Genomic DNA, 27,950 nt, shown 5'->3' with positions numbered 1-27,950 from the left:
AGTATAAAATATGTCCTCATGTAGTGCAGTATAGATGAAATAACTGAATTCCTGTGGGGTTTTCTGCCTGGGTTCCTCCTGCATTCAGAAGGCAAGGCAACCCTATTGCATATGTTTAATGCAACATTTCTGAATTTTAGCATTTAGCACAACAATGTGGAATATCAGGGGAGATGCTCTTAGCCAATTTAAAAAAAATAGTGCATACCTTCATTTTTTATTTTCCAAGAAAACCATAATTTTTCAAGTTAGCTATTAACCACATTTTAGTTTAAAAAAAAAAGTTTTCCTGTGGGCTGTTAGTGATGTTCCAAGTGCTGGTGCATATTGAAGGACCTCTTGCTGTTTCTGTACTTGATGTAATTTCATTGCACCTCTTAAACTGCTCACTTCTGGCAAATGAAAAGCATTTTCCTTTATTCAAAATTCAATAACAAATAGTATAAATCACATCTTTAATCATTAGTGTGACTAGTTAAGGTATTTGGTGCAATGTGCCAGGAGTTTATTTGGGCAAAACACAGATGATAATCCTGCTTACGCCAGCTCCAGGCTGGCCTGTTTCATAGAAGTTGCTTTGTTACTGCACTACATTTAAAGCAGGCACAATTTCAACCTTCATGTCAGGCAGCCTGTGTGAGTCTCATAAAGGACGCTGAGCCGAGTATTATTCTTTAACATACCTACTGCCCAAGCAGGACCAAGAAACTCCAGTCCTGCTGGTGGGTGTTTAGCGCAAGTTGTTCAAAACAATGTACAGGGCAGTGCCAGCTGTATAAAACCAACTTTGTTAAACATGAATTTAACTGTGTCCCAAAGAATTCAGATCTAATCCTGCCAATACCGACGTGTGTGCAGCCGCTAACATGCTAATTGTAGCAAAATCCTCCCTACTTCTGCGGTATGCACTTCCTTCTGTGAACGCTAGGCTAGAGTATAAAAAGACGTTTCTCGTGTCCTTTTTGGTTAAATTTAGCACTTCTCAGATGAAAGGCTGATACAGGCAAGTAAGACACAACTATCAGCTCGTACTCACCTCAGGCCCAGGGAGGAATAGCATGGTCTAGCTATTAATGAAAAATAAGAATACCATGCCATATCTTGAAAAGCATTGTATCCTTTAGTAGCTTTGGATGAGGATGTTTGCCAAATACCAGTTTTGAGCCTTGACCTTCCCGGTGGTAAAATAAGTTTGTGTTAAATATTTCCATCTTTTGAAAACTTCGAAATATCTATCAAATGTATTTATTCAGCAGGGGGGAAAAGAAAAAGAAAAAGTATTGCTCTCTTTTTTCTTTTCTTTTTTTTTTTTTTTTAATTGAGTATTGGTGCAGACCTAAATGCACAATTTTGAACAGAATTTATAAAATAAAATGGGTTAACAACCTTGAAAAGGAAGAAGAAAAACCACCATTCTGCTACAAGGACAAAAATATAATATTTTTATCAGAGGTTCTTTCATACAAGTTGGAAAACTGCTGCACTACTCTGGGGGAAAAAAAAAACCCCATGATAGATGTTTGAATAAAGATGAGTGGGAAGTACAAAGGTCAGGTCTCGATGTGACCCAGAAACTGAATCGCACTGACCCAATATTTTGGTTCTGCAGGTCACAGATTAGAGGAGATGGAGGGTCGGGAGGGTGCTACAACCTGTGGGTGCCACTCGATCCCTGTCCCCGCAGGGTCCCACCTGCCTGTCCCCACGTCCCGCCTGTCCCCGTGGGGCTCCGTCCCGCCGTGGGAGCCCCCCTCCCGGCCCCGCAGCGGCGGCTCGCAAGGGGTTAAACTTGTGAGAACCGACACGTTGAGGGGGAGTAGCCAAGACCAAGCAGCAAAAACATCACAGCGCATTCCTGGGTAGTCGTCAGCTGCCAGCATCTGATTAAAACCATATCGCTCGCTGTGAGTGGCTAACTAATCTGAAGGCGAGAGCGCAACAGAATATTTAACCGGGGCCCCGGTCCCAGCCAGGCTACCGGCTGCTCTCACCGGATCATGCCCGGAGCGGCACGGATATAGCCCGTAAGGAGCTTTGCGCGCCGGGCTCGGCTCTCGCACGGCCGGGGAGGGGGTGAAGGAGCTGTCACTGGGGGAAGACGAATTTTTAATTTTTATTTTTTTTTTTGCTACGACGCGACATTGTGTGCCGGCGGCGGGGCGCGGGGTACGTGTGGGGTGGGCGCTGGCACGGCTGGTGCCGCAGGAGGGGCGCTGAGTGGCAGGCCGGGCTGGGCTCGGCAGCCGCGCTGAGGGGCGGTGGGTGCCTGCCCGGCCGGGCTGGGCTCGGCAGCCGCGCTGAGGGGCGGTGGGTGCCGGCTCGGCAGCCGCGCTGAGGGGCGGTGGGTGCCTGCCCGGCCGGGCTGGGCTCGGCAGCCGCGCTGAGGGGCGGTGGGTGCCTGCCCGGCCGGGCTGGGCTCGGCAGCCGCGCTGAGGGGCGGTGGGTGCCTGCCCGGCCGGGCTGGGCTCGGCAGCCGCGCTGAGGGGCGGTGGGTGCCGGCTCGGCAGCCGCGCTGAGGGGCGGTGGGTGCCTGCCCGGCCGGGCTGGGCTCGGCAGCCGCGCTGAGGGGCGGTGGGTGCCTGCCCGGCCGGGCTGGGCTCGGCAGCCGCGCTGAGGGGCGGTGGGTGCCTGCCCGGCCGGGCTGGGCTCGGCAGCCGCGCTGAAGGGCGGTGGGTGCCTGCCCGGCCGGGCTGGGCTCGGCAGCCGCGCTGAGGGGCGGTGGGTGCCTGCCCGGCCGGGCTGGGCTCGGCAGCCGCGCTGAGGGGCGGTGGGTGCCTGCCCGGCCGGGCTGGGCTCGGCAGCCGCGCTGAAGGGCGGTGGGTGCCTGCCCGGCCGGGCTGGGCTCGGCAGCCGCGCTGAAGGGCGGTGGGTGCCTGCCCGGCCGGGCTGGGCTCGGCAGCCGCGCTGAGGGGCGGTGGGTGCCTGCCCGGCCGGGCTGGGCTCGGCAGCCGCGCTGAGGGGCGGTGGGTGCCTGCCCGGCCGGGCTGGGCTCGGCAGCCGCGCTGAGGGGCGGTGGGTGCCTGCCCGGCCGGGCTGGGCTCGGCAGCCGCGCTGAAGGGCGGTGGGTGCCTGCCCGGCCGGGCTGGGCTCGGCAGCCGCGCTGAGGGGCGGTGGGTGCCTGCCCGGCCGGGCTGGGCTCGGCAGCCGCGCTGAGGGGCGGTGGGTGCCTGCCCGGCCGGGCTGGGCTCGGCAGCCGCGCTGAAGGGCGGTGGGTGCCTGCCCGGCCGGGCTGGGCTCGGCAGCCGCGCTGAAGGGCGGTGGGTGCCTGCCCGGCCGGGCTGGGCTCGGCAGCCGCGCTGAGGGGCGGTGGGTGCCTGCCCGGCCGGGCTGGGCTCGGCAGCCGCGCTGAGGGGCGGTGGGTGCCTGCCCGGCCGGGCTGGGCTCGGCAGCCGCGCTGAGGGGCGGTGGGTGCCTGCCCGGCCGGGCTGGGCTCGGCAGCCACGCTGAGGGGCGCTGAGCGCCCGCCCGGCCGGGCTCGGCTCCGCTGGGTGCCCGTCCGCGCTGAGGGGCCGCGCTGCGGCGGGGTCGGGGGCGGCGGCGCCGCGGTGGCCCCGTCCCGTCCCGTCCCATCCCGCAGGGCTCTCGGCGCTGCCCGGGCCGAGCTCCTGGCTGCCTGTCCCGGCCGAGCTGCGGGAGAAGCCGCCCGCATCCTGCTCCTGGCTCCGGCAGGGCGGCTGGCCGGGGAAGCGTGAGAGTAAAGCAATATAAATGCGCCTTTTCAGTTCTGTGTGTGGGGAGGATGGGGTTGAAATAATTAAATAGATTAACTATATAAACTCTAAATTTCCTGGGTTTTATAGCCAATTTGTTATAATAAATAACTAATATGAAAGAAGCTCTCTAATAGCAGAGATAATGGGAGTGCAGGTTAGGATGCTGTGAAGCAGGAGTAGGGTTTTGTTCTGGTTTTGGATGGAGTGCCCTTACTGTTTTTGATGGAACACTCCTGTCTTCCAGCGAATTTGTGCATGCTACTTCAGTCTGGGGTAAACTGGGATACCTGCAGATGTTGATGATTTTCTGGAGTTAGTCTTCTACTGTGACAGAGAAACTGACTTCTCAGGTGATGATATATAAAGTCCAATGTCCATTATATAGTGACACTTGACAATGCCAGTGCAGTGAGCCATAAGACAAATGCAGGTGTTGCCAACATAGACAGATTTCCTCAGGTGGACTTCTTTGTAAAGAGGTTTTACCCCTCAGAAATGTTGGTTACTCAAATGCTTTCTATAAATTCACTGATAACGCTGGTGATTTTATTATTTTGAGAGTTGGAAATTTTTAAGTCTTCTCCTAATTAAGCTGTTTGCCTTAAAAGGGAGCACTTGTTTCTTCACAAGTCTTTTGTAACTTTCATAAACAAGGTTGCCCAAAAGTAACCAAATCTGAGAGCATGAAGGTACACTGTATGCTAAAAAATGGCCATAGGTATGCCCTAGGAAGACAATGTCTCTGTAAATAGACAAAATTAAAGATGAAGATTCAAATAGAGAAAAAAATTAATTGTGGAGGTATGTGTTTGCCGTGAAGACTTGACAGGCAGCGTTAAACTAAAAGGATGACATTGTGTCTGATAGTGACCTCCTAGGCAATTATAATGCTAGCCGGTCTTTGTGTCAGCTTCCATTAGGACCTTCCTTGGAGGTAGGTGAGGATGGAGATGTGCGTTGTAATCCACAGAAGATCGCTCCAGCTGAGCATTCTCTAAGGGTGCCCACCACATCTGTTGAAAGAATCACTGCAGTTGTATCCAGCACAATGTTTCTAGAGTCACAATCAGCTTTTCAAATTTCCCTGGATGGTGTGAGGATGTGGTCACATCTGAAGCAGAAATTTTTATTAATAGTAGGTTTGTTTTGGAGGAAGGACAACCAAATGGTAGCAAAGGTAAGGAGGATGAGAGTGCTGAATCAATGTCAGGTGAGTCACCAGAACAGACGGTTAACTAGCAAACATCATGCTTTGGTGCATAGAAAAACTCAGTGTAAAATTGAGTGAATTTTTGTGAAGGCAAGGGTGATGTCTAATCTGCTATATGCCTTCTACAATGCTGCTAAGCATCTCTACGCAATCTATTTTCTCATTGAGAAGAGCATTACTTGTTAAACTACCTGCAGACCAGTAGTTGCTATAGATGTACTTCTTCTTGCTCAAGGCCTCTATTTCTCAAGCAGATATGAGAAGAAACACTCTAAGCAGGTAATTATAATGTATGGAAAGGGTAGGTTTTTGTCTCTGTGGGAAAGCAAATAAATGCACTTAATGTCAAGGAAGGGTGAATCCAACGTGACTGCTCAGAAATTAAAGTAGAAAAGCCATAGTTGGAGAGAAGATGTAAAAGTGCACCAATATTCCATAGCTGTTGGGTATTGTTGCCAAACTTGCTGATTTTTCTGTCTTATTGGTGCTCTCCTTTCCTAGTAAACCTTACACTTTCAGGAAATTTGTGTGACCAGCTGGGTTAACCCTGGGAATGCTTGTAAAATTTATTCAGCAAGGATAGCAATATGTGACCACTACAGAAGAATTAATTTGCCTGTACAGAGCAATAAATTCCACATCTAGAGAAAGCTAGCTTGATCTGGAAACAGGGCTGATGCAAATTCTGCTTGCTGGCTCGAGTCTCTCAAAAGAAATGTTGAAGCAGCATGACAGTAACTTTGTAACCTGCAAGGATTTTGGAAAAAAACTTCAGATCTTGCATGCAGACAAATGGATTGTTAGTAGAATCAAGATGATACCACTGGGATCAGGGGCTGCCAAGAGGTCTTAATGAGCGTCTGCTGTGAAACACAAACAGGGATAAGGCACTACTCGCTACCTCAGCATGGACTCCACAGAAGTACAACTTGAGGTTATGTTAAAGAGATCAAATCAAATAAGCTGTCTGAGGGTTGTAACTGAGAAGAAAAACTGGCATTAGAAACCTGATTCTGAGGCTGTGCTTGGGTTCAAGGGTCTCAGGGTTATAAAGAAGCTGGATGAAGCACAGTGTCAGGCCTAGTCAATAAACAGGAGGTACCAGTTTCAACAGGATTATCTTGTTTATACCAGCTGGGCAGTTGAGTGCTGAACAAAGCATCTTCTCCCATCCAGGTCTTCTCAGCCCTGGCTGATGGAGATAGAGACCATTCTGGTCTCTCCTCATCTGAAAGTTTATGCCTTGCATATGCTCTGGAGTGCTTGAGGATGAAGTGTCTCAGCTGAAATGCCCTGTAGATATCTGCCCCTAATTATCGATGTGACTTTAAAATTAATTTTAAAAGTTTTTAATATAGCTTCATAGCTGGTGCATGTCCCCTTAAATCCAAAAGCTCAGACATTACAGGGCCAGATAAGGACAAATTATTGGCCTTAGAGCTGAATTTCCTGCTGTTCTGTCAGTTCATGTTGCATATTCATCTTAAGCAATAAGATGAGGATTATCTCTTCAGCAGAAAAAGTAGGTCTAAGAGACAGGATAATGGACCTTCACCTTGACAGTCAGGAGGCTTCATGACAATGTCAGCTAGGAAGTTGTGCCTCCAGCAAAGTCTATTCAAATCCTAATGCTGATGTGCCACACACCTAATCATTTTAGCCCCATGGATGAAACCTTCCTCTTAGGAGGGGGCAAAAGAAGTTGGGAGCCCTAAGGATGCCGTTTTAATATTACAACCTGTTTTTCTACCTTTCAGATCTCTTCTTTGCCCTGTCAGAATGCGGTCATCTGTGCTTTGAGGCAAGGGACAAAGGTCACTCTGTGTGTAAGGACTAGTTTTCTAGGAGCTCAAATCACAGATCTGTCTGCAAACAATGACTGCCCTGGTTGATGGAAGGTAAACTCTAGATCGGACAGTTCTCCTTGTATGCTTCTGAGGGATGGGGGCATCCCTATAATGTGCTGCCAAGACTATCACAGAGATGGAAAATTAGAGAGACCCTGGTCAAGATTGCTTTATAGTCTGGATTCATGAATTGTAGTGTAAACTTCCTCTAATATGTGTAATTGTAATTACTGGTAGGGAAACTTACTGTAGAACAGTCATCTATGAAACTCTATTAGCTGTTCAGTGGGATACCTACTGTGAGAACTGTAGTGGAGCTCTAAAATTCCTGGTTAATCCTTTCTTACCTCTGGTAGAGATCCTTCCATACCACCTTTTTAGATTTGAGTCTTGTGTAGTTATTCATTGCCTTTCTTGCTACAGATACAAGGGAGAGCTGGGGGCCTTGGTAATAACTAATCTTGAAGGCAAGTTAACCCTTATATTAAGCAATATGCCTCATAATACTTAACAAGTCTGGAACTGCTGTAGAAGAGCCTACAATAAGTAGGCTCTGCAAGCAGAATTTTCATCAGTCTTCTCAGAATACATAATGAACATAATTTGCATCTCTTACAAGAGGCAGTATGGAGTGACTCCTGTGGCAGTAACTGCTACAACAATTTGTGTATTGAGAGGCACAGTATCTGGGGGGTAGGTGGAGTGCTCTTCAGTTACTGCTGGGATGAATGTTTAATGATAGGCTTTTGGCTGCTCCTGGGATAACCAGGCTGGGTAAGCAAACTGCAGTACCCAACAACGTGGCCAGGATTGCACGGGTTTAGGCTGTGTGAATGCAAGAATAGTAGAGGAAAATCCTATTTATCATACAGATAAATTTGTGAACCAGTAGAGAACACACTTAAGAGTAAGCTGTGCAAAACATATGCGATTTCTCTCAGTACAGTTTGCATATACCCAAACCGCAAAGAAGGATAGCAGTGCCAGCAGCAGACAGTTAACTGTATGCAGCTGACATAACCTATGATAACAGCTTCAATATGTGTCAAGTTCCTGCTCTGAGAAGGAGGGGTGAAAAGCATGGCTATTGCCAAGAGTCCTTCACTATACTAGCAAGCAAGAATATCAGAAACAGGCCTTCTAGGCAGGAGGGCCTTAGGAGTACAGTTGGAAATGAAGTGTTTGATTTGTTGTTCAGTTCAAACTCAGTGGCATCTGGGTAAACACTAGCTGCCTTGAATAACAACTGCTTTGCTTCTATGTTGTTTGGTATAGCCAGTGAGTCTCAAGAAGGAATACTGGCAAAAGGTTGAGCAGCAGCCACATTGCTTGAGATTCCTCATCCCTTGGGCAGGTGATGCTTTCCTTAGCAATAACTAGAGCAGGCAGCTGAGCTCTGGCTCAGGTGCCACTAATTTGTGAGGCTTTACAACTGGAAACTAAAGAGTTACAGAGGAGTGCTCCCTTGGCAGGTTGTAAAATATGCTGTCTTCTTGAAGGCTGAAAGGAAGAAAATTCTTGTGGATAATTTAAATACATAATCTAATTAGTCTCTGTTTCCAAAGTAATAGCTCTCTATCAAGAAAGGTATCCCAGTATGCCCTTCCAATTTCTTTCTAAGGGAAGAGTTTGGAGTTCAGATGTTGATATTGCTGGTACTAAAATAATTTTTTAATTCAATAAATTAATGATTAGGTCACCATAGCTAATGAACAGAGCAGGAAAGGCTGCTGTCAAGCCTTGTTGCAGCATTATTCCTGGAACAACTAATAATTTAAGGTAGACTAGCTAGATGTTTGGGCACTACCTTTAGATACTGAAGTTCCTGGCTGAAAAATAATTCTATCAAACACTATGACAGGGCTAGTTTACTTCATCTTGTGATTAATTCTTCAGGGAACCACATAAAATGAGCTCATTAAATGCTTTTCACTTGTGAATAGGTATTGTTCCATGTGTTCATCAGGTACAGCTTATTTAAACTGGTCATTACTGCTCTTGAGCCCACTGCTTTAATCTTCCTGCAAAAGATATATTTATTTCCATGACAAGTGGAAGAAAAATCTGAAGTAGAGCCACTGCTGTAGCTGGGTTGACAAGTGACTTATTATCTGTTCAGAAATCATGTGCTTGAAAGCATAGTAGAATGATAAAAAAGTACCAATTGAATTGCACCACTTGAACAGTATGACCTGTTCAGGCTCAGCTGCTAACTTAGTGATATTCTCTTGGCCATGATTCAAGTGTGTATGAAACACTTTCAGGAACTTGAATTTCTATGTTCTTGCTAAAAACCAAGAGGTTCAGAGGAGGCTGATGTGATGAGAACAGACTGTTCTGTTCAAGTGATGAAATAGCAGCTGGCAAGTTGGCTGAACGGTGAGCTCTCTGTGTGGTTTCACAGGCGTGATCCTGCACCAGCCATGGTACATGCCAACATCTGTAGCTGACATGGCTAATTAGTGCACTGAGATCTTTATCTGCTTTGTAGCTGGTACTAGGGAAGGGAGCAGCACGAGGGAGGTATTCCCTGATGTGTTTAATGCTGCACTTCTATCCTACTAAGCAGATGAAGGTCACCCTTCCCTGTTTCTCATTACTGATTGTATATGATGAACACAGATGGACTATATTCCACATCCTGCAAATATGTTAAGCGCTGTTGCAGTTTATTCCAAACTGGAATTGGTGTTGACAAAGGAAGCCATTGGCTTAAGGCTGCCTTTAATACCTCAACAAAGTACCAGTCCACCTCTTGGGTAAGAAGACAAAACATCAAAGAGGGCTTGAAAAGCAAGTTGCACTCTGGAAGTTCCCTAAAGTAAAATCCTGTTATTCTAGAAATACTTAGTCCAACAGGTAAGTGCCTGGTTTAACTAAAGTCACAATATCAAACAAATGATCTCTTGAACAAAAATCACATTTCTACCAATCTACAGCCTAAGCAGGACAGTTCAACAGGATTTTTGAACTGAATGATGGGTGCATTGCTAATGTAAGCCTTACTGAATTGTGGGAGTGACAATTAGCTGCACTTGCCAGGCAGTGTTGTTTAATATCCTTTTTTCCCCTCTCTCTTACAAGACAAACCATGGGACCTTTGGTTATGCTCTGCAGTATAAAAGTATGTATTCAGTCATCTTTCTGACAAGTAATACTGCTCTTGCATTCCAGACATTGCTAAAACTGCAGGTGAATAGTGCCCAAGCCATCTGTGAACTTTCTTCTACTACTTGTCTTCATGCAGGTATTAGTCATGTGTAAGTGTGAACACATCAGATATAACTACCTGTAGGTAAGACAGTTACTTCTCATGGATATTAGTTGCTGGATATGTGAGTTCATAACAGAATTGTTTTAATAGAGAAAACAGGCTAATGTTAATGCTTGAATCAGAACAAGTATCTAGAATGTTCCATCTAAATCATTGTAATCTCTTGTGTCATGTTACAGAAGGTTTAGTCAACTTGAACTCTTTAGAAACTGCGAGATACCATAGCAATGGGTGTTCTAGCAATGAAGAAAGCATTTAAGATTATATTTTATTTGACTCCTCAGCATGAGTGATCCTGTTTAAAAAGCAAAAGTCTGATCAGTACTTTTATGGTTTTGATTTATTAATGCATGCCTAGGGCTTCTCAAGGCTACTACCATTGAAGCAGGACAGGAACTAAGTAGAAAATGTGATAATCAGATGGGGAGTTGTTAGATGTAAATGTCAGTCAGCCCTACAGGGGCTCACCCAAATCTGCTGTTATACTCCCGATGTGAGCAGAAGGCTGCCAGTCAGGATGATTTACTGAAAACAGACTGTCTGGCTTTACAACTTTGACTCTTCCCAGTCACTGTGTGAATTGCTGTTCAGCCTTTAGCCTATTTTCTTAGCTTGAAAAATAAAATCTTGAATTCACTAGCACAGCCTTCTAACCAGAAGAACCTGAGTAACCCTTCAAGAATGGTGGGGGAGGAAACAACCTGCCCCAGAAGCATGTTCAGCAGTTGAGCTGTTGCTGTGCTTCCTGTTACTAGTTCATCCTAATAGTATTTCACTCAGCAGTAAAAGCTTCTCTTGTCCTCTCCCGGCCTTACAGATTCTAATTCAAGGTTAATATTTACATGCAATTACTCTTTAAGCTGAATCATGTACTTGTAGGGACAAAGAAGGAGCACAGGGTGTGAAGAGGACAAAGTATTGGGCTGCTGAGCAGATGTTTATCTTATCTACCTCTGAATTTTTGGATGTCCCTAACCTCTTAGATAATGTCTCATCAACTTTGAGACATTTATATTTGTCTGCTGAGAGGGGAAAAACCTGTCTGTTGGTGAGGATTCTCTTTTGTCCTTAATTCTATGAAAAATTACAGCCATAATGAAGATACTCAATTCACTTGTCCACAGGACAAAAACATAGTCATTAAGGGTATCTATTGTGTCTCCACCCCTTTCTCAAATAAAAGATATCTGTAAAAGCATCTCTAAAGGAAGCTAAATGTTTCTCAACAAAAATTGTTCGGCATGTTCTCCCAAGTCTTGCTAAAAAACAGGTATTTCAGGGATGACTTGTCATTACTGACAGCCCTCTCTGCAAAGTTCAAAGACACCAAAAGTGCAGTATATCAGAAGTTATAAGACTGACTTTCCTAAGGTAACTGTGTAGAAATGAAGTACAAGTCTTGAATGGAGAGTAGTCTGACTTGATTCAGCAGGTAGCAGGTCGTACATCAAGCACTGTGTGTTGAGGGCCTGACATGGAGTTTGTCTGAGGAGTCATCAGTATCTATCTGCTCTCCACAGGACAGTCCCTGAAGGAGAGGAGGAAGATACTGCTAGTGGTCTCTTTGCAAGCCCTGTCTGGAGTAAATTGAAAAGTGGGTGAGAAAAATGTGTATGATATGAATGTGGTGATACAGGTAGAGTTTGGTGCACTTCTCCCAAGGTGGCAGCATCTGTAAATCTGTACTCTTTGGAATTTTGAAACTGCACATTTAGCATAGCAATGAAGAGGGGCCATACAACTGATTAGTGAGTAATTAAGGTGTGGTGATACCAATGGACTTGTCGACATGGATGAGATCCAAACTGCTTTAAAGTAAGTGCTGACATAGTTGTTGGGGCAATGACCTTATTCTTTACTATGCCAGCATATCTGAAAGCTCAGCTGTCCTTTCACTCTTGCATACAAGCACATGCATCTCTAACCTTGCCACATTTGCTGGCTGACTCTTTTGAGATGGCTTCAAAATTAACGTGTAAGAAAACAATTCTACTCTTGTTGCCTTCCACCTGCAGCTGGAGCAAGGAAAATCTACCAAGAGGCTGAGTACTGTGAAAGGAAGCCCCCAAGAAACAAATGGAAGATTTTGACTTAATTTTAGTTACTTGCATGTTAAGCACACCAGCACTTTCCACTAAGATAACACAAACTTAAGTGTGATGAAGACCTTGGCTAGCTTTATCTTGAGTGTAAAGCCCAGAAATTGTATTTACTTCTGGTTGAGGCTTTTTTTAAGTGAGCAGAATAGATTACTTCTAGCTCAAGCTACATGTTCCTCACCACCTCAGGGAAATTTTAAGGTGAAGACAGAGACAATTTAGTACTGGACATGTGGCTTAACTCAGGTATCAAGAATTAGTTATTTAAAATATGAACACATATTAAGCATGCCTTTGTCTATCATTGTGTTTTAATTTCACTAATTCTGTGGTTTCTGAGGTGATTTTCAAAGACACCAAGTTCTCCAAAGGTATGATAAATAACCATCATGTACTGCAAAATCTCACTAGGAAACATAAGTTTTGGCAGATCTCAGATGTGAGAGTAGGTTTTGTAAAGTAGCCAGAAGGCCCTCACTAATCTAAAATTGTATTGCCAACACTAAAAATGAACTTTCCCATAGTAAGACAGGGTATTTGCAAAGGCTTAGCCACACTTGTGTGTATCCCTACCCATCTTCCTTCACTGTGGGTTTTTTTACTGTCTGGTTCTATAAAAATTTGTGGTCTGATTTCTACGCAAAGAAAATCATGGAGGCAGATGGCAGTGATGATCAGACATGCCTGGAATGCAAAGATGGCAGCTGCACATGTAGACATAGACCAGTTTACAGTTGTCAAAGTGAGATCTTGCTTGTGCATATTTTCTCCTTTTTAAGTTATTTCTTTTGTATTGCCTCTTAATTTTACTTCAACATGTGATGCAAGTTGTATTCCAATACAGCTGGGTGTAGCTCTGCTAATTAGAGGAAGAAGGATCACTGACAGGCAGGATTCAGTGCCTTGAGGTTCTTATTTCTTCTTTCCAGAATGGAGCTAGGCAGAATGTCCTAAAGTTATAACTCAGCTTCTTGAGAGCACATCTTATTTCTCTCTTCTGGGCCTTTTCCTTCTATTCTCTCAACAGTAATCTTCCACACAGGAGTGGATGTTTAATTAATGATCCTACCTTAACTCTCTTCCTTCCTTTATTTCTGAAGGACCTGATAAATCTAGGGAGGAATTCCTTATGCTTATGTCTAAAAGATAGCTCTACCCAAAACTATACTATCGGGCAAAGAAGCTGATAGAAACTCTTCTTTCAGAGTAACTAAGTAGCTTAGTTACTCTGAAAGAAGAATTCAGTTGACTTCATTTTATCTGATTAAAATGTGGATTTTAATAGGCACAATCTGTTTCAGCATTGTTGCAAGTATTCTGCAAAATCCCTGTGGGCTTAATAGTTGTCCCCTTGACCCTTTGTCAGAATGGACATGCAAGCCACTCTTTCAGTGATAACATTTCTTAAATAACCATGGCTTGCTAAACAAACTCCTCCTCTAACATGAATTTCTACTCGGTACCACTTGAAACTTTCACAGCAACACCTTTGTTCCCTTGCATCAAATGTTCCCTGACTGTGGCCACATAAGTTGCTTACAGAGGAGAACAGGTATAGCTGACAGTTCTTTCCCATCTGAGCACCCTTATCTCTGTTTATTTACTTGACCAATGCTAAATGCAGTTCACAAGCCATCTGGTGAGAAGCTAGGTCTAGTTTTGCTTAGATTAGCTAGTTCCAAAAAGGCCTTCCTCCTGGTTAAATGAAAATGGAGGCTTTCAGAGTGAAATTCTCTTTAGAACCTAGGAATTTGTGTTCTTCCTGGGTTAGGAGTCAATTAAGAATTTATAGCCATTATTCAGTTAGTGGCAAGCTGGTTGAGTCAGTCTAGTTAGCAGTAAATTGGAGGAAGGGAAGACAGGAGTGAGAGCAAAACCCTGAAAGTACATTTCAAGTAATGGGTTAAAGCATCAAATATTACTAAGACAAATGAGGAATTGACTATTGAGACTAACAAACTTCTAATGCAAGAGGCTATGCAATGCTTTAGTACTTGTATCTACATACAAATTGTGTCTCAAATGCTAGATAAAAGGGATGGCTTGATTTATAGCAGCTTGCCTGGATGTAGGGTGTATTAAAAAGGATCCAAATTATTTAAATATTATTAGTTATCATGTAAACAATTTCTTGACTTCATTTGTTATCCTAAAATTCGAGGGACTAACTGCAGCTGTTGCAATATCCCAGACAGAAGACTGATAGAATGTTAGCAGATGTGGATATTCTTTCTGGCTTGGTTTAGATCTTCATAGCTCCATAAAGCTGCTCTGAGTACCTCTGTATGGTGAGAGTGAGTGCTTCAGCCGTGTTGGAACAAAACATGGTGACTGTAAATTATTTTTTTTATTTGTGTCTCAGAGGCAAAAGGGTCACATGGCATAGAGGTAAGTTGTAGAAGTCCATAGTTTCTTGTCAATTTGCAGGGTTTTTGAAAATCTGAAGGCTACTTGATTACTGTTAAGACAAGGATGTGGGGGGTTTGGCTTGAGGTTCTGTTGTGTTTTTACTGGAACAGTCTGTCTGCAGCCTAAGAAAATTATTTAGTTTTACCTGTTGGGTGGTATAACCTCTGACTTTGCTGGTTATAAAAACATGAACAATATCTACTGGCATCTTTTGGGTGTTTTGGTGTCATCCTCATAATGGTTTGGAACAGATTCCTAGCAAATGTTTCTTGCATTCTCTCCTACGCTACTTTAGAGATGCAGCTGGCAGTGCTGAAGAAGAATAAACCAAAATACCTGAGGTTCTATAAATAGCCTTAAAAGGTAAAAAAAGCTAAAGATTGACGGATTAAAACATGTAGGTGCAAGTACAGACCATTGGTGTAGATCAGTGTGCCCTACTGCTTGGCTATTACTGAGGTGAGAGTTCATCACCTCCTGGCGGTGACTTCATGCTCTGTGTGATCAGAGTCAGACCTGCCCTATGATCACTCCTTATGCTTTCAGGCTTTGTCAGGCATCAGTGTGCAGCAGAACTTCAGGTGGACTAAAAGCTCTAATAGAAGTATTTCTTCCTCAAGGTAAAATATTATTTCTGTCTTCTAACTCTTATTTGGGTTTTTAAGCCTACAGTGAACATAACTGGCCACAGTCCCATCATGTCTACTGAAGCTGAAACTACTGCTACCAACAGCCAGCCTGAACAACAGGCTCCACCAAAGGCACAATCTTCAAAGAAGGAAAAAAAGAAAGGTAAGAAATGCTTACCACATGAAGACCTGTTCTATTCTGTGTCCTTCATTTTTTGCATTTGCCAACACTAATATCACCCACCCTCACTACTGCTGAAGTAACTCTGAGTTTACCACCTGACCAGAAGAGTGAGTAAATATGCCAGTATAATAAACTTAACCAGAAGGTAGGCTTTTCATTTTAAAAGCTTTTTTCTAGCCTGAAGTTCTAAAGCTCTGTTCCACTGTTAAGTGAGTGATTTGCTGAGCCTGACAAGTAAGCAAGAGCCTGGAGAAGAGAGATTCTTCTGAGGAGGTGACCAGACCCTGGAGCACTGTGATAACTGTTAGTCTGAACTTTAACCTGACTCCTCCCGAGCCTCCAGAAAGGAGATTTGTGCTGAATACAAATTCTAGTCCAGAGAAGCTAGAAAACTCATTGCAAGAGAATTATCGTATATCAGATAATAGATTTTTTGATAGATTAGATCACGTAAATATAATTACCTCATATAAAAATACATACCTAAGTACATACTTGAGCAATGTTGAGCATGCAGAGAAGAAAAGCAAGCAGTTCCTAGTAGCAGGATCAGCAGAAAAAACAAATTAGCTAAAATCCCAAATGCTTATAACCAAAGTACCAGGACTCATTGTATGATGGTGCTGATATCAGGTTCTTAAATGCGAACTGGGAGATTCTTTTTGCACAGCAAGAAGAGATCTGCCTACATCAGAACATGGGGATAACACCTAAAGACCTTACTGAACATCCTATATGGGCATGGGAAGTACCATTTCTGCATGGTGTCATTAACTCTTAGCTCCTATATCTACTTGACTGTTGCTTATCCACATTTTAGTCTTTTATGTGGTGAACAATTGTTCTGAAGCCCCCAGACATTAGCATTGGGCTCCACTCTTCGAACCGAGGCCACATTCTGCAAGAGTACTGTGACCTTAAAGGAGTACCTGTCTTGCACTGCAAACAGATTGTTAGTCAGCTGTACTCAAGAGACAGTTCTAACATTGATTTGGTGTATACTTATTTGGTGTATATTTTTTTTAAGATCGTGAATCTCAACATAGCTGTTTCTATCATTAAAAAAAAACAAAAAACAAAACCAAAACCAACCAAACAAAAAAAAAATAGACAATCCACCCAAACGTAAAAATAACCTCAAAAAAACAAAAACAGACCCACCAAACCTTTTCTCTTTCTCCAGGGCCAGAAAAAACAGATGAATCTCTCTTGGCTAGATTCAAAGGTGATGGTGTAAAATACAAGGCTAAACTGATTGGCATAGATGATGTTCCCGAGGCAAGAGGAGACAAAATGAGTCAGGATTCAATGATGAAGCTGAAGGTAAGGGCTTGATCTGTCACGTAAGGAACAATCTCTGGTTAGCATTCACAAAGCAAATCAGTCACTTTGGCAGAACTTCAGATACAGCTTAATGGTAACGTAGTTACTAACAGCACCATCTAGATGGATGTTGCTTCCTGTACTGTAACCTCTGGCTCAAAGGACATTTCTCTGAAAGTCTGGGAACATTCCTTTTGGTCTGTAGGCATCCAGTATGAATGATGGCAGTATGAATTTCATCACAAATTATGAGCGTGAGTTTTGGAGGGGAAGGGGGGATTGCTGTGAAATTGAACACTGACCTCAAAGCACAAGTTGGCATCCTGTGTCAATGGTGACACTGAGAGATACAGAAAAATTAAAAAATAAATTAATCCCTGCAGCAACAAAGACCATTGCTTCTGTAGTGCAGAACACTTACATACCTTCAATTAGACTGGAAAAGCAAGTAAAGATGCTGCTACTGCAGCAATTTTGTGAACTAAAATCTGTTTTAAAGCTCTAAAACATTTACAGAGGAAACCATCTGGATAAGTGGTATCACTTTACACCTAAGCAGTCATATATTACAAAGAACAAGGTAAAGCTCAATCCAACAGAAATCTCATGGATACTTTGGCATTCATTCTTTTCAGGGAATGGCAGCAGCAGCCCGTTCCCAGGGCCAACACAAACAGAAGATCTGGGTAAACATCTCCCTCTCTGGTATCAAGATAATAGATGAAAAAACTGGGGTAAGATATAACTTACTTTCTTAATGTGATTCTTAAAGCTAGTGAGGCACCTGGAAGTTAGACCAATATGAACTAGATTCTTATTTGGACACTATACCTCACTTCCACATATAAAAATTGGCTTGTGAAATGTTTGTAATGCTGAAGAGTCCTGTCAGAAAGACAGCTGTGTCCTATTGTGATTAATCAAAGGTTGATGAGTCTGAGGTTTGGACTGAAGATTTTTCACAATCATTCTCACCACAGAGAATAGCAGCTATTATATTTCCAGAAATTTAAACCAATATTTTTTGCTTTTTTCCCAATTCCAGGTCATAGAACATGAGCATCCAGTAAACAAAATCTCCTTTATTGCTCGGGATGTAACAGACAATCGTGCCTTTGGCTATATATGTGGAGGAGAAGGCCAGCACCAATTTTTTGCCATAAAAACAGCCCAGCAGGTATGAATCAGACACTTTCTTTCATGTGCTATGGATAATGTTGTTGTGTAAATATTTAACATGTGATAAAGGTCTAGTGTTTTGTGGTAATACTACAAAATTCCTCTGGAGAATACCACCATGCATGGACAGATTTTATTGAAAGAAAGACAATAGGAATTGACCGTGTCCCCACTGGCTTCTGTCTTGTACAGTTTCTTTGTAGTCCAGAATAAAATCCCTCAAGTAGTCTTGGTTACTATGATCAACAATGCTTAACTTGTCTATGAAAGTCATTAGTGAGATGAACAGCGCCATTAGCACAGGCTTCCCACTGTGAAAGTACTAATTCTTAAGCAAAATAGCCAGAGCTTCATTCTGAACTAACAGAAATATAGAATTAGTTAGTCTAATCACATGATGCTTTGCCTTGTGCAGCAAGGAAATCACTTACTCAATTGCAACAATGATTCTGGGGCCTGTAAATGACAGATCTGGTCCTCCTAGGACCTCCTAACCTGAACTTGTTGGGAGGGATTCTGATCCTTCTGTGATAAGTTCCTCACATGCAGAAATCCTGTGTGCAAGGTTAGTCTCTCTGAGGGGAATCTCAATACTAGATTCTGGAAAAAGCTACTTAAAAATACCACTAAGAATTATGCAGCTTCATAAACAACCCCAAGTTAGGTATTTTTTATTTATCAGCTTGTCTTTAGAATGATTTTATAATAATCACTATAATGACTTGATGAGCCCAGACTTCAAAGCTAGATTTTTTTTTACCCATTCCTACCTGCCCTCCTGGAGAACCTGCTGGCAGCTTTAGACCCACTACAGGTCCTCCACTGAGGAGCTCCTTGTTGGAGCATGTTAGTACTTCAGTAACTAACAGTTAGGCCTTCTTTTAAGTCTTTTTTATTAATTTGTCAGCATTCTGACCAATAATTGTATTGATTTCAGTGGAATTGTAGGTTAAGCACAAAAGCCTTTTGTATGCGCTCTGGAGTCTGTTCCTTCATTTCACCATGGGGTGCTGCTTGCCAGCCTCTAAGCCCAGCCAGGCCTTAGACAGCTCTTGACTTGCTGCTGTGTGTTTTTGTCATAAATTTGTAAGTAAGGAAGTAAGTAATTTGTTTGTAAGTAAGGCTTCTGCAGCTCTAGCTTGCTGCAGCTGTTACTCCTTGTTAAAGCTGATGATTCTTGCAATGGCTCTTCCCACAGCTGCGTGTCTTATACTCCTTGATTAGGAGAGGACAGTGCTCAGGTGAAAGCAGTGAGATCTGTACAAAGGATTCTCTGCTTGTGCCAATGGTAGTGGCTGAAGATGGGAAGGTGTCCTAGTCCAGGCACTGACAAGCGTTCCAAAGCAGTGCAGCTAAACTCACCACCATCTCAACAACAACATTCTTGTTAATGGATGTGCCAGGCATGCCGTGCCTTTCTAATTCACATTAAACTGTCATCATGTCACAGATACCATTTAAAGCTGGTCTCTAAAGCTTTACACATTTGAGGTGATGATAATCTTACTTTATGCTTGCCTTACTCCTTTGCTAATTTTACACTGTTTAAAATAAAAGTAGTATTATATATACAAGTTTTCTCCACATTCAGTTGGTAGCAAATAGACAAATGCAAAATATTCTTCCTCTCTGGAGATGACCAGAAGGCTTGGATAAATTTTGCAATTCTAGGACTTGCCATGCACTTAAGAAGTACTGCTATCAGCTTTTTAGCAAAAACATAGCAGGTTAGCACAAATTCATGTACAGCCACTTTTGTAGAGTTAACAACAGTTCTACACTGTTTGTGTTCCGTTCCTCTGGGATTATGCATAAGCAGAATCTTGTATGAAGACTAAACAGGTCTTTAAACTCCTGATTTTCCTGTTATCTCAACCTAAGTCTTGCACCATTTAGGGAAGTTTGGCTTGTTGCACTGATTGCAGCAGTAGAAGCCCAAGTAAAAGTAATACATGGCCTGAAATCTACATTCTTTTCCAGGCTGAGCCTCTGGTTTCTGATCTTAAGGACCTCTTCCAACTAATTTATAATATGAAGAAGAAGGAAGAAGAAGAAAAGAAAAAGGTGAGTAAAAATCTAGAAACTGCATGAGTCTGCATAAAGCTTGTTTCAATTTTGGCTGACTTTTGGGCTCTTGTAAGACTTAATACTAAGCTGTGCCTAAATCCAGAAACACTGGAAGCTATTGGTTGGCAGTTGTGCCAGGTGTCTGACTGCCTAGGTCTGGTGAGCTTCTCCAAAGGGAGAGACTTTTGATATTCTACATGATGTTTAAGTATTAAAAGTCTGATTTTTTCTTTAGAGTGATGTAAGACTGAGGTAGGTCACTCCTGCTCAGCCTCTGTTGATTAGGTATGCTGCTGCACCACATCTAACTTTTACTTTCTCTATGCTGCCATCATTATGAAGGCAATGTCAGATGCCAAATTACATTGAAATGGAAGTGAAAGGCATCTGTGGATCTAATACTGAGTAGTAATCTGTCTCATGCTTCCCTTCCCTGTCACTTGCTTTTTAAAGCCCACAAGTTCCTTGCTTAAAGCAAATTTTGAAATTCCAATTATTTCTGACACTGTTATACATTTATTACAGAATGATGGTGAAGAACTGCCTGCTGATCAAGCTGATAAAATGAAACCGGTAGGTTAAATTTCAAAACTTTTTGTTGATGGCATTAAAGATTTCAAAATTGACTGTCCCCATATTGTGTAGGAAATGCAGTGTTTATAGTGTTTACTGCAGATTTTACAATATATCTACATTATGCTTGATTGTTTTTCTTGTGAGAGCTCTAACAGATGCCAATTCTTTCAATATTTCTGGTTTCAAGGGAGTTGACCAGATGGACTTGTTTGGGGATATGTCAACACCACCTGATATGAGCACTCCCACAGTAAGTAGAGTCTAGCTTACTTATCTTGGCTTTTTCTTTGAAAGCAAGTTTAGTCCTAGTACTGGTTTTACTGAGACATCTGCCTAGCAATCATCACTGTGCTAGTGGGGTAGGGCCATAAAAGTATTCACTTAGCCACTAGATGTCATTCTAGTACTTAATTCTACTAATATCGTTCTAGCTCAAAACTTGGCCTAATTGCACAAAAGAGTGCATAAGCCTTATCATAGCTCAGAGACCCCAAAAAACCATCATGTTACACCTAGCACTGTAAGCCACCATCAGCAGGATGCAGTTGGTGCTGTCAACCCAGCCAGTGACCAAGTCTCACCCTTCTTGTGCATGCTTGGTGGAGAAATTAGCATGTTACTTTCCACTAGTTCTACAGTGTCATTCTGAAGCTGAGACTGCAATTTGAAGTCAAACCAAGGCAGTGTGATTTCACAACTTGTCAGAACGAAGGATTGGAACTCAAGCAGGGGTCTGTGACTCAAGAGTAAGCCTAGGTGTAATTCCTACTCACTCTACAGTCACTAGGTTGAAGAATAAATATCTGATATTTAACTAGGGGATCTGAAAACAGATGTTTCAGTATTGGGTTTCAGGGACCAAATAGCTGTAATTTAACTATAAACACCAGTGTTTTCCTGTGTGATTTTGAATATTTACCTGTATAATGTTTTGGATACTAGGATCTCTTCTTCTGCAGCTATTTTCCTTGATTTTTTTCACTGTGCAGCAAAATCTATATATAACTAATTTCATTTTTCTCTCTGAAAAAATAGGAAGCTAAAGAGATTCTGTTAGTGGATTTTAATTCTGAAATTGAGACCAAACAAACCTTTGCAAAAGAGGATCTCTTCTTGAATGGCATCACAGCCTCTCTTCCACAACCAAAGGCACAGTCACCCTTCTTGCCTGAGAGTTCTTTCTCTACCAATCTCAGCTTCTTTCCTACACCTAATCCAGACCCTTTCAGTGATGATCCTTTCACACAGCCAGCCCAATCTGCACAACCTTCATTTGATTCTCTAAAATCTGATCAGAAGAAAAGTCCAACTACCTTGACATCAGGGGGTAATGGTGATCCAAATGGTGATGTTGACTACTTTGATAAACAGTTTGACCAGATTTCTAATAGAACTGGCAAACAAGAAGCACTAACATGCCTGTGGCCACCAGTGAGTAAGTCACCTGCAGCAAGAATTCCCAATGTGATACCAGAGAGAGAAAGGAATGGCTTTCCTGAAGCCCCAACAAACCTGTTTCTGGAAGGTGCTTCCAAAGGAACATCTCTGCAGAATGGAGTAAAACTGGATTCTGAAAACAATATCCAGCTCATGCCACGTGAGCCTATAACAATTAGTCCACCACCACAGAGTACCAAACCAGGAAGAGGAAGGAGATCCGTCAAGGTGAACAGTGTTCGAGTAATTTATGGTGATATGCATGATTTTATTTGGAGAAGCTGGGTGAAGGCAGCCTTTCTTTCTTATTACTGTATAACTGGCTACCTAGCTTCACAACATGTCTGCTTCTGCCTGCCATGCTCACACTAACCTCTCTGCAGCCAAAGTACCTTCTAATATCTATGAATGAATGCTTCATAGTAGCTATGGTCACTAAATTCTATACTCTCTTCTTTAATGCTGCCATACTCCTGTAAAGGTCTGGTAAGTAAGCTGCTATGCATATTAACACTTGATACCACGCCAGAATCTGTTATGATAGCAGTATAACCTTTTATAATAGCAGTATGCCCATCAACCTAGGGTCTCGTGACAATAAGGTATTAGTACTAGCTTACCAAAGCCCATGTGGTTTCTCAGTATTTGCCTACTGAAGGAAATTAACTTGCCTGATTAGGCAGAGTGTGGCCCTGGATCACCTTCATTTGTCTTGTACTCAAATTATGCAAAACTCCTGGCCTTGCCACAACCACAGGGGTTTCTGCAGACTAAGTAGTAGAGTTAAAAGGGGTAGGGTGCAGAGGGAAGCTTACTTGTAGCAAATAATTCACCCATTTTAAGTCCTGCTGTTCCACTGTTGGCTTGTGACTACTACATCTTTTACCTGTTTTATGCAGTGTATATCCATAGGCATGAACAAAAGGGTGATGTTTGAAGCTCCTATACTCTAAATGCTACATCAAAACTCCCTCCTCTTCTTTAGATGAAAAAAGTCTCCTTTGGACTCAGGACTAGGGAGCCCTGGTTGTGCTAGCATGTGTTCTGCCATGGCATCTCACTTTCTTTTTCTTTCTAGGCTACATCGGATGACTTGTTCAGCTCAGACTTCTTTGTGCCATCTACAGAGAGCCTGAGCTCAGGGGCACAGCCAGCAGCTTCGTCAACTAACCCACTGGACCTTTTCAGAAACAGCTCTACCACAGCATCTCCATTGGGTGCTATAGGTTAGTTTACAAAAGTAAATGTTTTGTTCTACTCCAAGATATCTGCTAGCACCAAACATGGATTCTAGTCTTCCTTTACTTCTTGTGTAGTGCTATACCCTTTAACCCATGTGCTGTTTGCCCTAAACTATTAGTTCTGCAAATCCTAAACTCTGCATCCTCAACTGAATCAGGATTAAAGCAGTTAACTGCTTTAACTTTGACAGCAGATTCCTGCTTCAAGTACACAAGGCTCAAGTGAGCCAAGCACAACTTGAGAGGTCAGGGTAATATTGCTGCACAGTATGTTAATAATCATTTAAACAGAAACAGCTGTATGGCAAATCCACCTGTCACTTCTGTGCTAGAACTGTGTTCATCCTTCTCTTAAAACAACTTCAATTATGTCCTTGCAGCACTGAAATGCAGCAAAGTAAAAATTTAAACCCTTTCTCCCACTGTCTTTCTCCCAAATGATTTGATTTGTAAGTGCAAATCAAGAGATTTTTGCAGACAGTACATGAAAATCTTTTGCTGGTACCATTTATGGAATTGATACACTCCTGCTTGTGATCTTCAGATGACTGCTGTGTAACAACAGTCTCCCCCACAGGTGGCTTGCAATTAACTTCAACACCATGGACCCCACAGGAAATTTCCTTCGCTCAGGCCACAGCAATCTTTCATGCGTCAATGATGTCTGCTCAGTCTCCAGGATTTACTCAGCCACTTGCCTTAGGTACTCAGGCAGTGTCAGGCTGGAACCAGTCTTCACCTTTTGGTGCTGCACCCACTCAGTCTTCTGGTCTCTGGTCACAGCCAGCACAAGTTGCACCCAGTTCCTGGGCACAGTTCCAGAGCAGCATCACATCCTCAGCGCTCCCAGCCCAGACAGCCTCAGCGCTGCCCTCCATGTCAACAGCAGCTAGCCCACCCCAGCCACCACCCAGAACTACGCTGCAAAAGGAGCTGTCTAAGAAAGAGAGTGATGCGTTCATTGCTCTGGATCCACTTGGGGATAAAGAAATGAAGGATGTCAAGGAAATGTTCAAAGACTTCCATCTGACAAAGCCTCCTGCAGTACCAGCAAGGAGAGGAGAACAGCAAAGCCTTTCAGGTGCTCCTGGAGTTCTCAGCAGTTACTGTAGTACTAAAGTAGGCATTTCTAAAGATAGTACAGATCATGATGAAATGGCAGCTAGCAAGCTGTCTGCCAAAATGACTGGTTACATTTTGGAGTTAATGGTTACTGAAATAGAGGGTTGAAGGGCTAGCTCAACTAGAAAAATCGAAGACTTAGCAGCAGCATGGCTGAACACTGACACCTAGTGCCTAAATTATTTGACTAGACCCAGGTAAACCTAATTTTGTACATTGATAGAATTTCCATCTGTTTTAAGCTTAGTCAGGGACGAGCAGGAGTTAATATTGTGACTCAAAGTCACTCTAAGAAAATTCCAGTTAATTTTTTTGTGTTTCTAATTAGATGAGCTGTGGTGTTGCTATACAAGCAGAACTGAGTGGTTGCTAAATCTGTCAAGTAATTATAGCAGTATGTCTCTCCTTTTTAGAACCACCAAAGCCTGTTCCTCGACAAAGTGTGTTGCCAGCTGAAGGCCTGTTTGAAAGTCAAGATAAAACAGATCCTTTCGGTGCCTCATCTGTAAGTAGTAAAGAAACCCAACAAAAGAAACAAAAAAACAAAACAAACTACAAACAAACACCTTAACACCAAAATGCCCAAATGACATCATCACCACAAAAAAAGCAATCAAAACCCTTTTTTTCTCCTTAATAACTGCGTTGCCTATGTTTGAGCACTAGTTTAGTTCTGGCTTTAGAGGCCATACAACAAAAAACTTGCATCTTTGAGGCTAATATGTGATCTAGCAGAGGGTATCTGTTGTAAGAAGGTTAACAAAGCATTATTCCAGTTGGCTTGGCACCACAACCACTTGCCCATGGTGCAAAGTTCTGTAGTATTGGGACACTCTACAAAAGAGTATCACAATGTAGCTGCAGAAATACTCCACTTTGGTTATATATAACCCTCTTTAGAGCAGACTAAGCCATGTGGATTGTGAAGCTCTCTAGCTGAACAAATAAAATGTTCCATGTTCAGGGCTCTGTAGGGGAGAAAGTGGCTTCACCAGATCACTCTAATTGAGACAGAGCACTTAAAGCCCTCAGTGAAAATTGTGGACCAATACCAGAGTGCTGACTTAAGACTTCTAGCATCTGACTAAAAGATATCTCATGACTTCACTGGCACCAAAGGAGTGCTCAGTAGCAAACAGTTTTCTGAAAAAAAGTCCTTGCCTTGGACTAGCACAAAAGCTAACATGGCTTAGAGCCCCCTTCTTTTGTTGATGCACTACAGTAAATGTGTGTTTAGCTGGAGCTATGAAGTATTCTTTTCAGGTGTTTGAACAGGAAATAGCTCATAGAGCCTGCAGTGTAAGCTCATAGAGCTCATGCAGTGTAAATCTGGTGAAAACTGGAAATCCACTAACAGCTTATCTCTCGTTCTGTAGAAGGAATCTCAGAATCCACCTTCTGGTCCTTTTGGTGATCAATTTGGCAACCCATTTGCATAGATCAGGTGAGTCTTCCCCTAACAAGCCAACCTACTTCATCCTCTGAAATTTATTGAGGAAATATTTGGCAAAGAGATATCCAAAAACTGCAGTAGCTTCTCACTGATGCTCTTTGAAATATGGCAAACAGTGCTTAGAGGAACTTCTACTAAAGTACCTCTATCAGATTTGCACATAGCTGTAGTCTGTCTAAGCCTAGCCAGCTTTGCTTTGTTAGAAATAAAGACTTTTCTTCCGCAGATTTAAATCCCAAGTCCACAGTAGATCTAGATTTCCTTTCCTGGAGGAAAATTAATGACTGTATACATGCTGCAGATCTCAGAGGAGCTGACTTTAATACTTTCAGATATCTGTGGGGAATGTTAGCATAGAATGCCCTTTATACAGCATACAGCTTTCTGAAGTTTAATCACCTCAACAATGGCCGTTTTGGACTCTGAGTAAATTGGAATAAAACTAGAGTAAGGCTACTAGACTCTTATTCTGATTTTTAATCAAAAGCTGTTACAAGCACTTCTGTTGCTAGAAAATAATGTAATTTGAAGTTTCATACCATTGACTGAAGAGCATGATCTACTGATCCAGCAAATCTTCTGCTATACCTTTCAGTCTTCCCCTGAAATACCGTTTAGCTTCTGATGAAGAACAAGTGTTGATATTTATTGCTTTAGTTTTGTTCTCAGTGGCTCTGTTTAAGCAATAAAGCACAACTCATAACCATCCTAACACTAATTCCTTTCCATCACACCAGGTATAACCAGAAAAGGACAAATGGAATAACTGGACCTCTTCTCAACGTGATTTTTCTATGTGTTTCACTTTGCTGTCTGCTATTCTTGCTGATGTTTCATGATGTCTGCAGTCTGAACTCTATCCAGGTGGATTGAAGCATGGACTCTCAAAGAACGTGCTGTGAAGACAATTCAGGGCAAAGCAAATGGGGATATTGACTCACGCTGAAAACCCAAATTTAAGTTGGTGGATGTTACCTTTACTTTGGTTCTTTGCACTCCTTTACAGAGAGGCTGGTAGCACAGAGTAATGTGTCTTGTACCATTTCCCTTTACATAGCACTTACTGTCCCAAAATAGAGGAGCTTAATGTTCCTTGGGGAGAGATGTTGCCTTTGCATAAGGGTCTAGAATTAGTAGCTGAAAGTCCGCAACATAAACAACTAGGTCATCTGCTCATGATGATAGCAGCAGCCAGTTGTAAAGTTAAGGGGATGCTATGGAGTTCTAATTGGTGACTGGACAGATTACTTGGTCTCTCAGCCACAAAAATGTAACTATACGTAGAGGAAAATAATCTAATACTGGCCTATTTAACTAAAAGTAAAGGCATCATTCCACCATAAATGTGTCATTAAGGGACTGCGGAGTCTGTAACAGCACTGCTGAAGCCCTGAGTACTAGAGGCCTACACTGTAAACTGAAAAACTTCTTGCAGAACATTTAGGTAGCTGTGGACACTAACTGTTGTCTTGGTGCTAATATGGCAGTTTTCAGGGAGGGAAAACTACTAGGATTACTTTCCTGTTAAGGTGGCTTGGCAAACAAATGAAACAAGCAGGTAGGGTTCTTACTTATATCTCTGTGAGTCCCTGATGTGCTCAGTTTGATTTGTCACTTGGTGTCCTGAGGGATGTTTCCAGCCTGCTAGAAAACAAAAACACCAAAAGGCTTCACTCCATGCCTAAGCTCCTGGTGAACAGATGCACCACCTCTGTGCCATTAATGTGAGGTAAAAAAATCATCTCTTGGAAAGCTTGCCTTTTCTCAAGAGCCTCTTTACTAACAGGTTTTGGAACCAGATACAACTGCCTGTGACAGCTACATTCTTGGCCAGTGGTGATGACTGATGTGTCAGAAGTTTTTCTGTTAATGTTAAGTATAAACTTGAAATGTTATTGTTAAATCAAATGCCTAAGCCATTGCTAAACTGGAGAGCTAAGAAAGTCAACTTGAATACCGCCTTAGTACCCAATTCAGCCAGTCATGCAATTAGTCTTGTATACAAACTTCTCTTGCACTTTCTGTAATGCAAAAATGTTTATAAAAATTGAAAAAAAATCATGAATTTAAGTTTTTGTCTCAAACTGGAAATGTAGAAACTTATTGATGTTACACTGTTATTATATAAAACTGTAGTACCTGTTACTTAATGGCATTAAAAAGAAGCAACTCTTCATATCAAATGAA

The 27,950-nt window shown here is 42.7% G+C and overlaps 2 protein-coding genes across 4 annotated transcripts; one reads left to right on the top strand and one right to left on the bottom strand.

Annotated features, from left to right (window-relative positions):
* Window positions 1-1,866: 1,866 nt before the first annotated feature.
* DAB2 (DAB adaptor protein 2) lies at window positions 1,867-27,950 on the top strand. Of its 3 annotated transcripts, none has more exons than XM_064735499.1 (14): window positions 1,867-2,024; window positions 15,218-15,344; window positions 16,549-16,688; window positions 17,324-17,422; window positions 17,734-17,865; window positions 19,848-19,931; window positions 20,460-20,507; window positions 20,698-20,760; window positions 21,546-22,175; window positions 23,026-23,173; window positions 23,766-24,269; window positions 24,724-24,815; window positions 25,687-25,754; window positions 26,501-27,950. In XM_064735499.1, the coding sequence occupies exons 2-13, from the start codon at window positions 15,251-15,253 to the stop codon at window positions 25,747-25,749; spliced, it is 2,097 nt and encodes a 698-aa protein (XP_064591569.1). In that variant the 5' UTR covers window positions 1,867-2,024; window positions 15,218-15,250; the 3' UTR covers window positions 25,750-25,754; window positions 26,501-27,950. The 3 variants fall into 3 exon arrangements, with proteins under 3 accessions (XP_064591569.1, XP_064591571.1, XP_064591570.1); XM_064735501.1 differs by having other exon boundaries at window positions 1,880-2,024; window positions 15,225-15,344; XM_064735500.1 differs by lacking the exon at window positions 1,867-2,024 and adding an exon at window positions 6,705-6,821.
* LOC135459729 (basic proline-rich protein-like) lies at window positions 1,917-4,726 on the bottom strand. The gene is made up of 2 exons (XM_064736025.1): window positions 4,609-4,726; window positions 1,917-3,724 (listed from the first exon to the last, which is right to left on the bottom strand). The coding sequence occupies exons 1-2, from the start codon at window positions 4,724-4,726 to the stop codon at window positions 1,917-1,919; spliced, it is 1,926 nt and encodes a 641-aa protein (XP_064592095.1).

The sequence above is a fragment of the Zonotrichia leucophrys genome, chromosome Z (assembly GCF_028769735.1).
Source record: "Zonotrichia leucophrys gambelii isolate GWCS_2022_RI chromosome Z, RI_Zleu_2.0, whole genome shotgun sequence".
NCBI classification, from domain to species: domain Eukaryota; kingdom Metazoa; phylum Chordata; class Aves; order Passeriformes; family Passerellidae; genus Zonotrichia; species Zonotrichia leucophrys.
The sequence above is the reverse complement of the archived record's forward strand: the minus strand, read 5'-3'. Positions and strand labels throughout refer to the sequence as shown.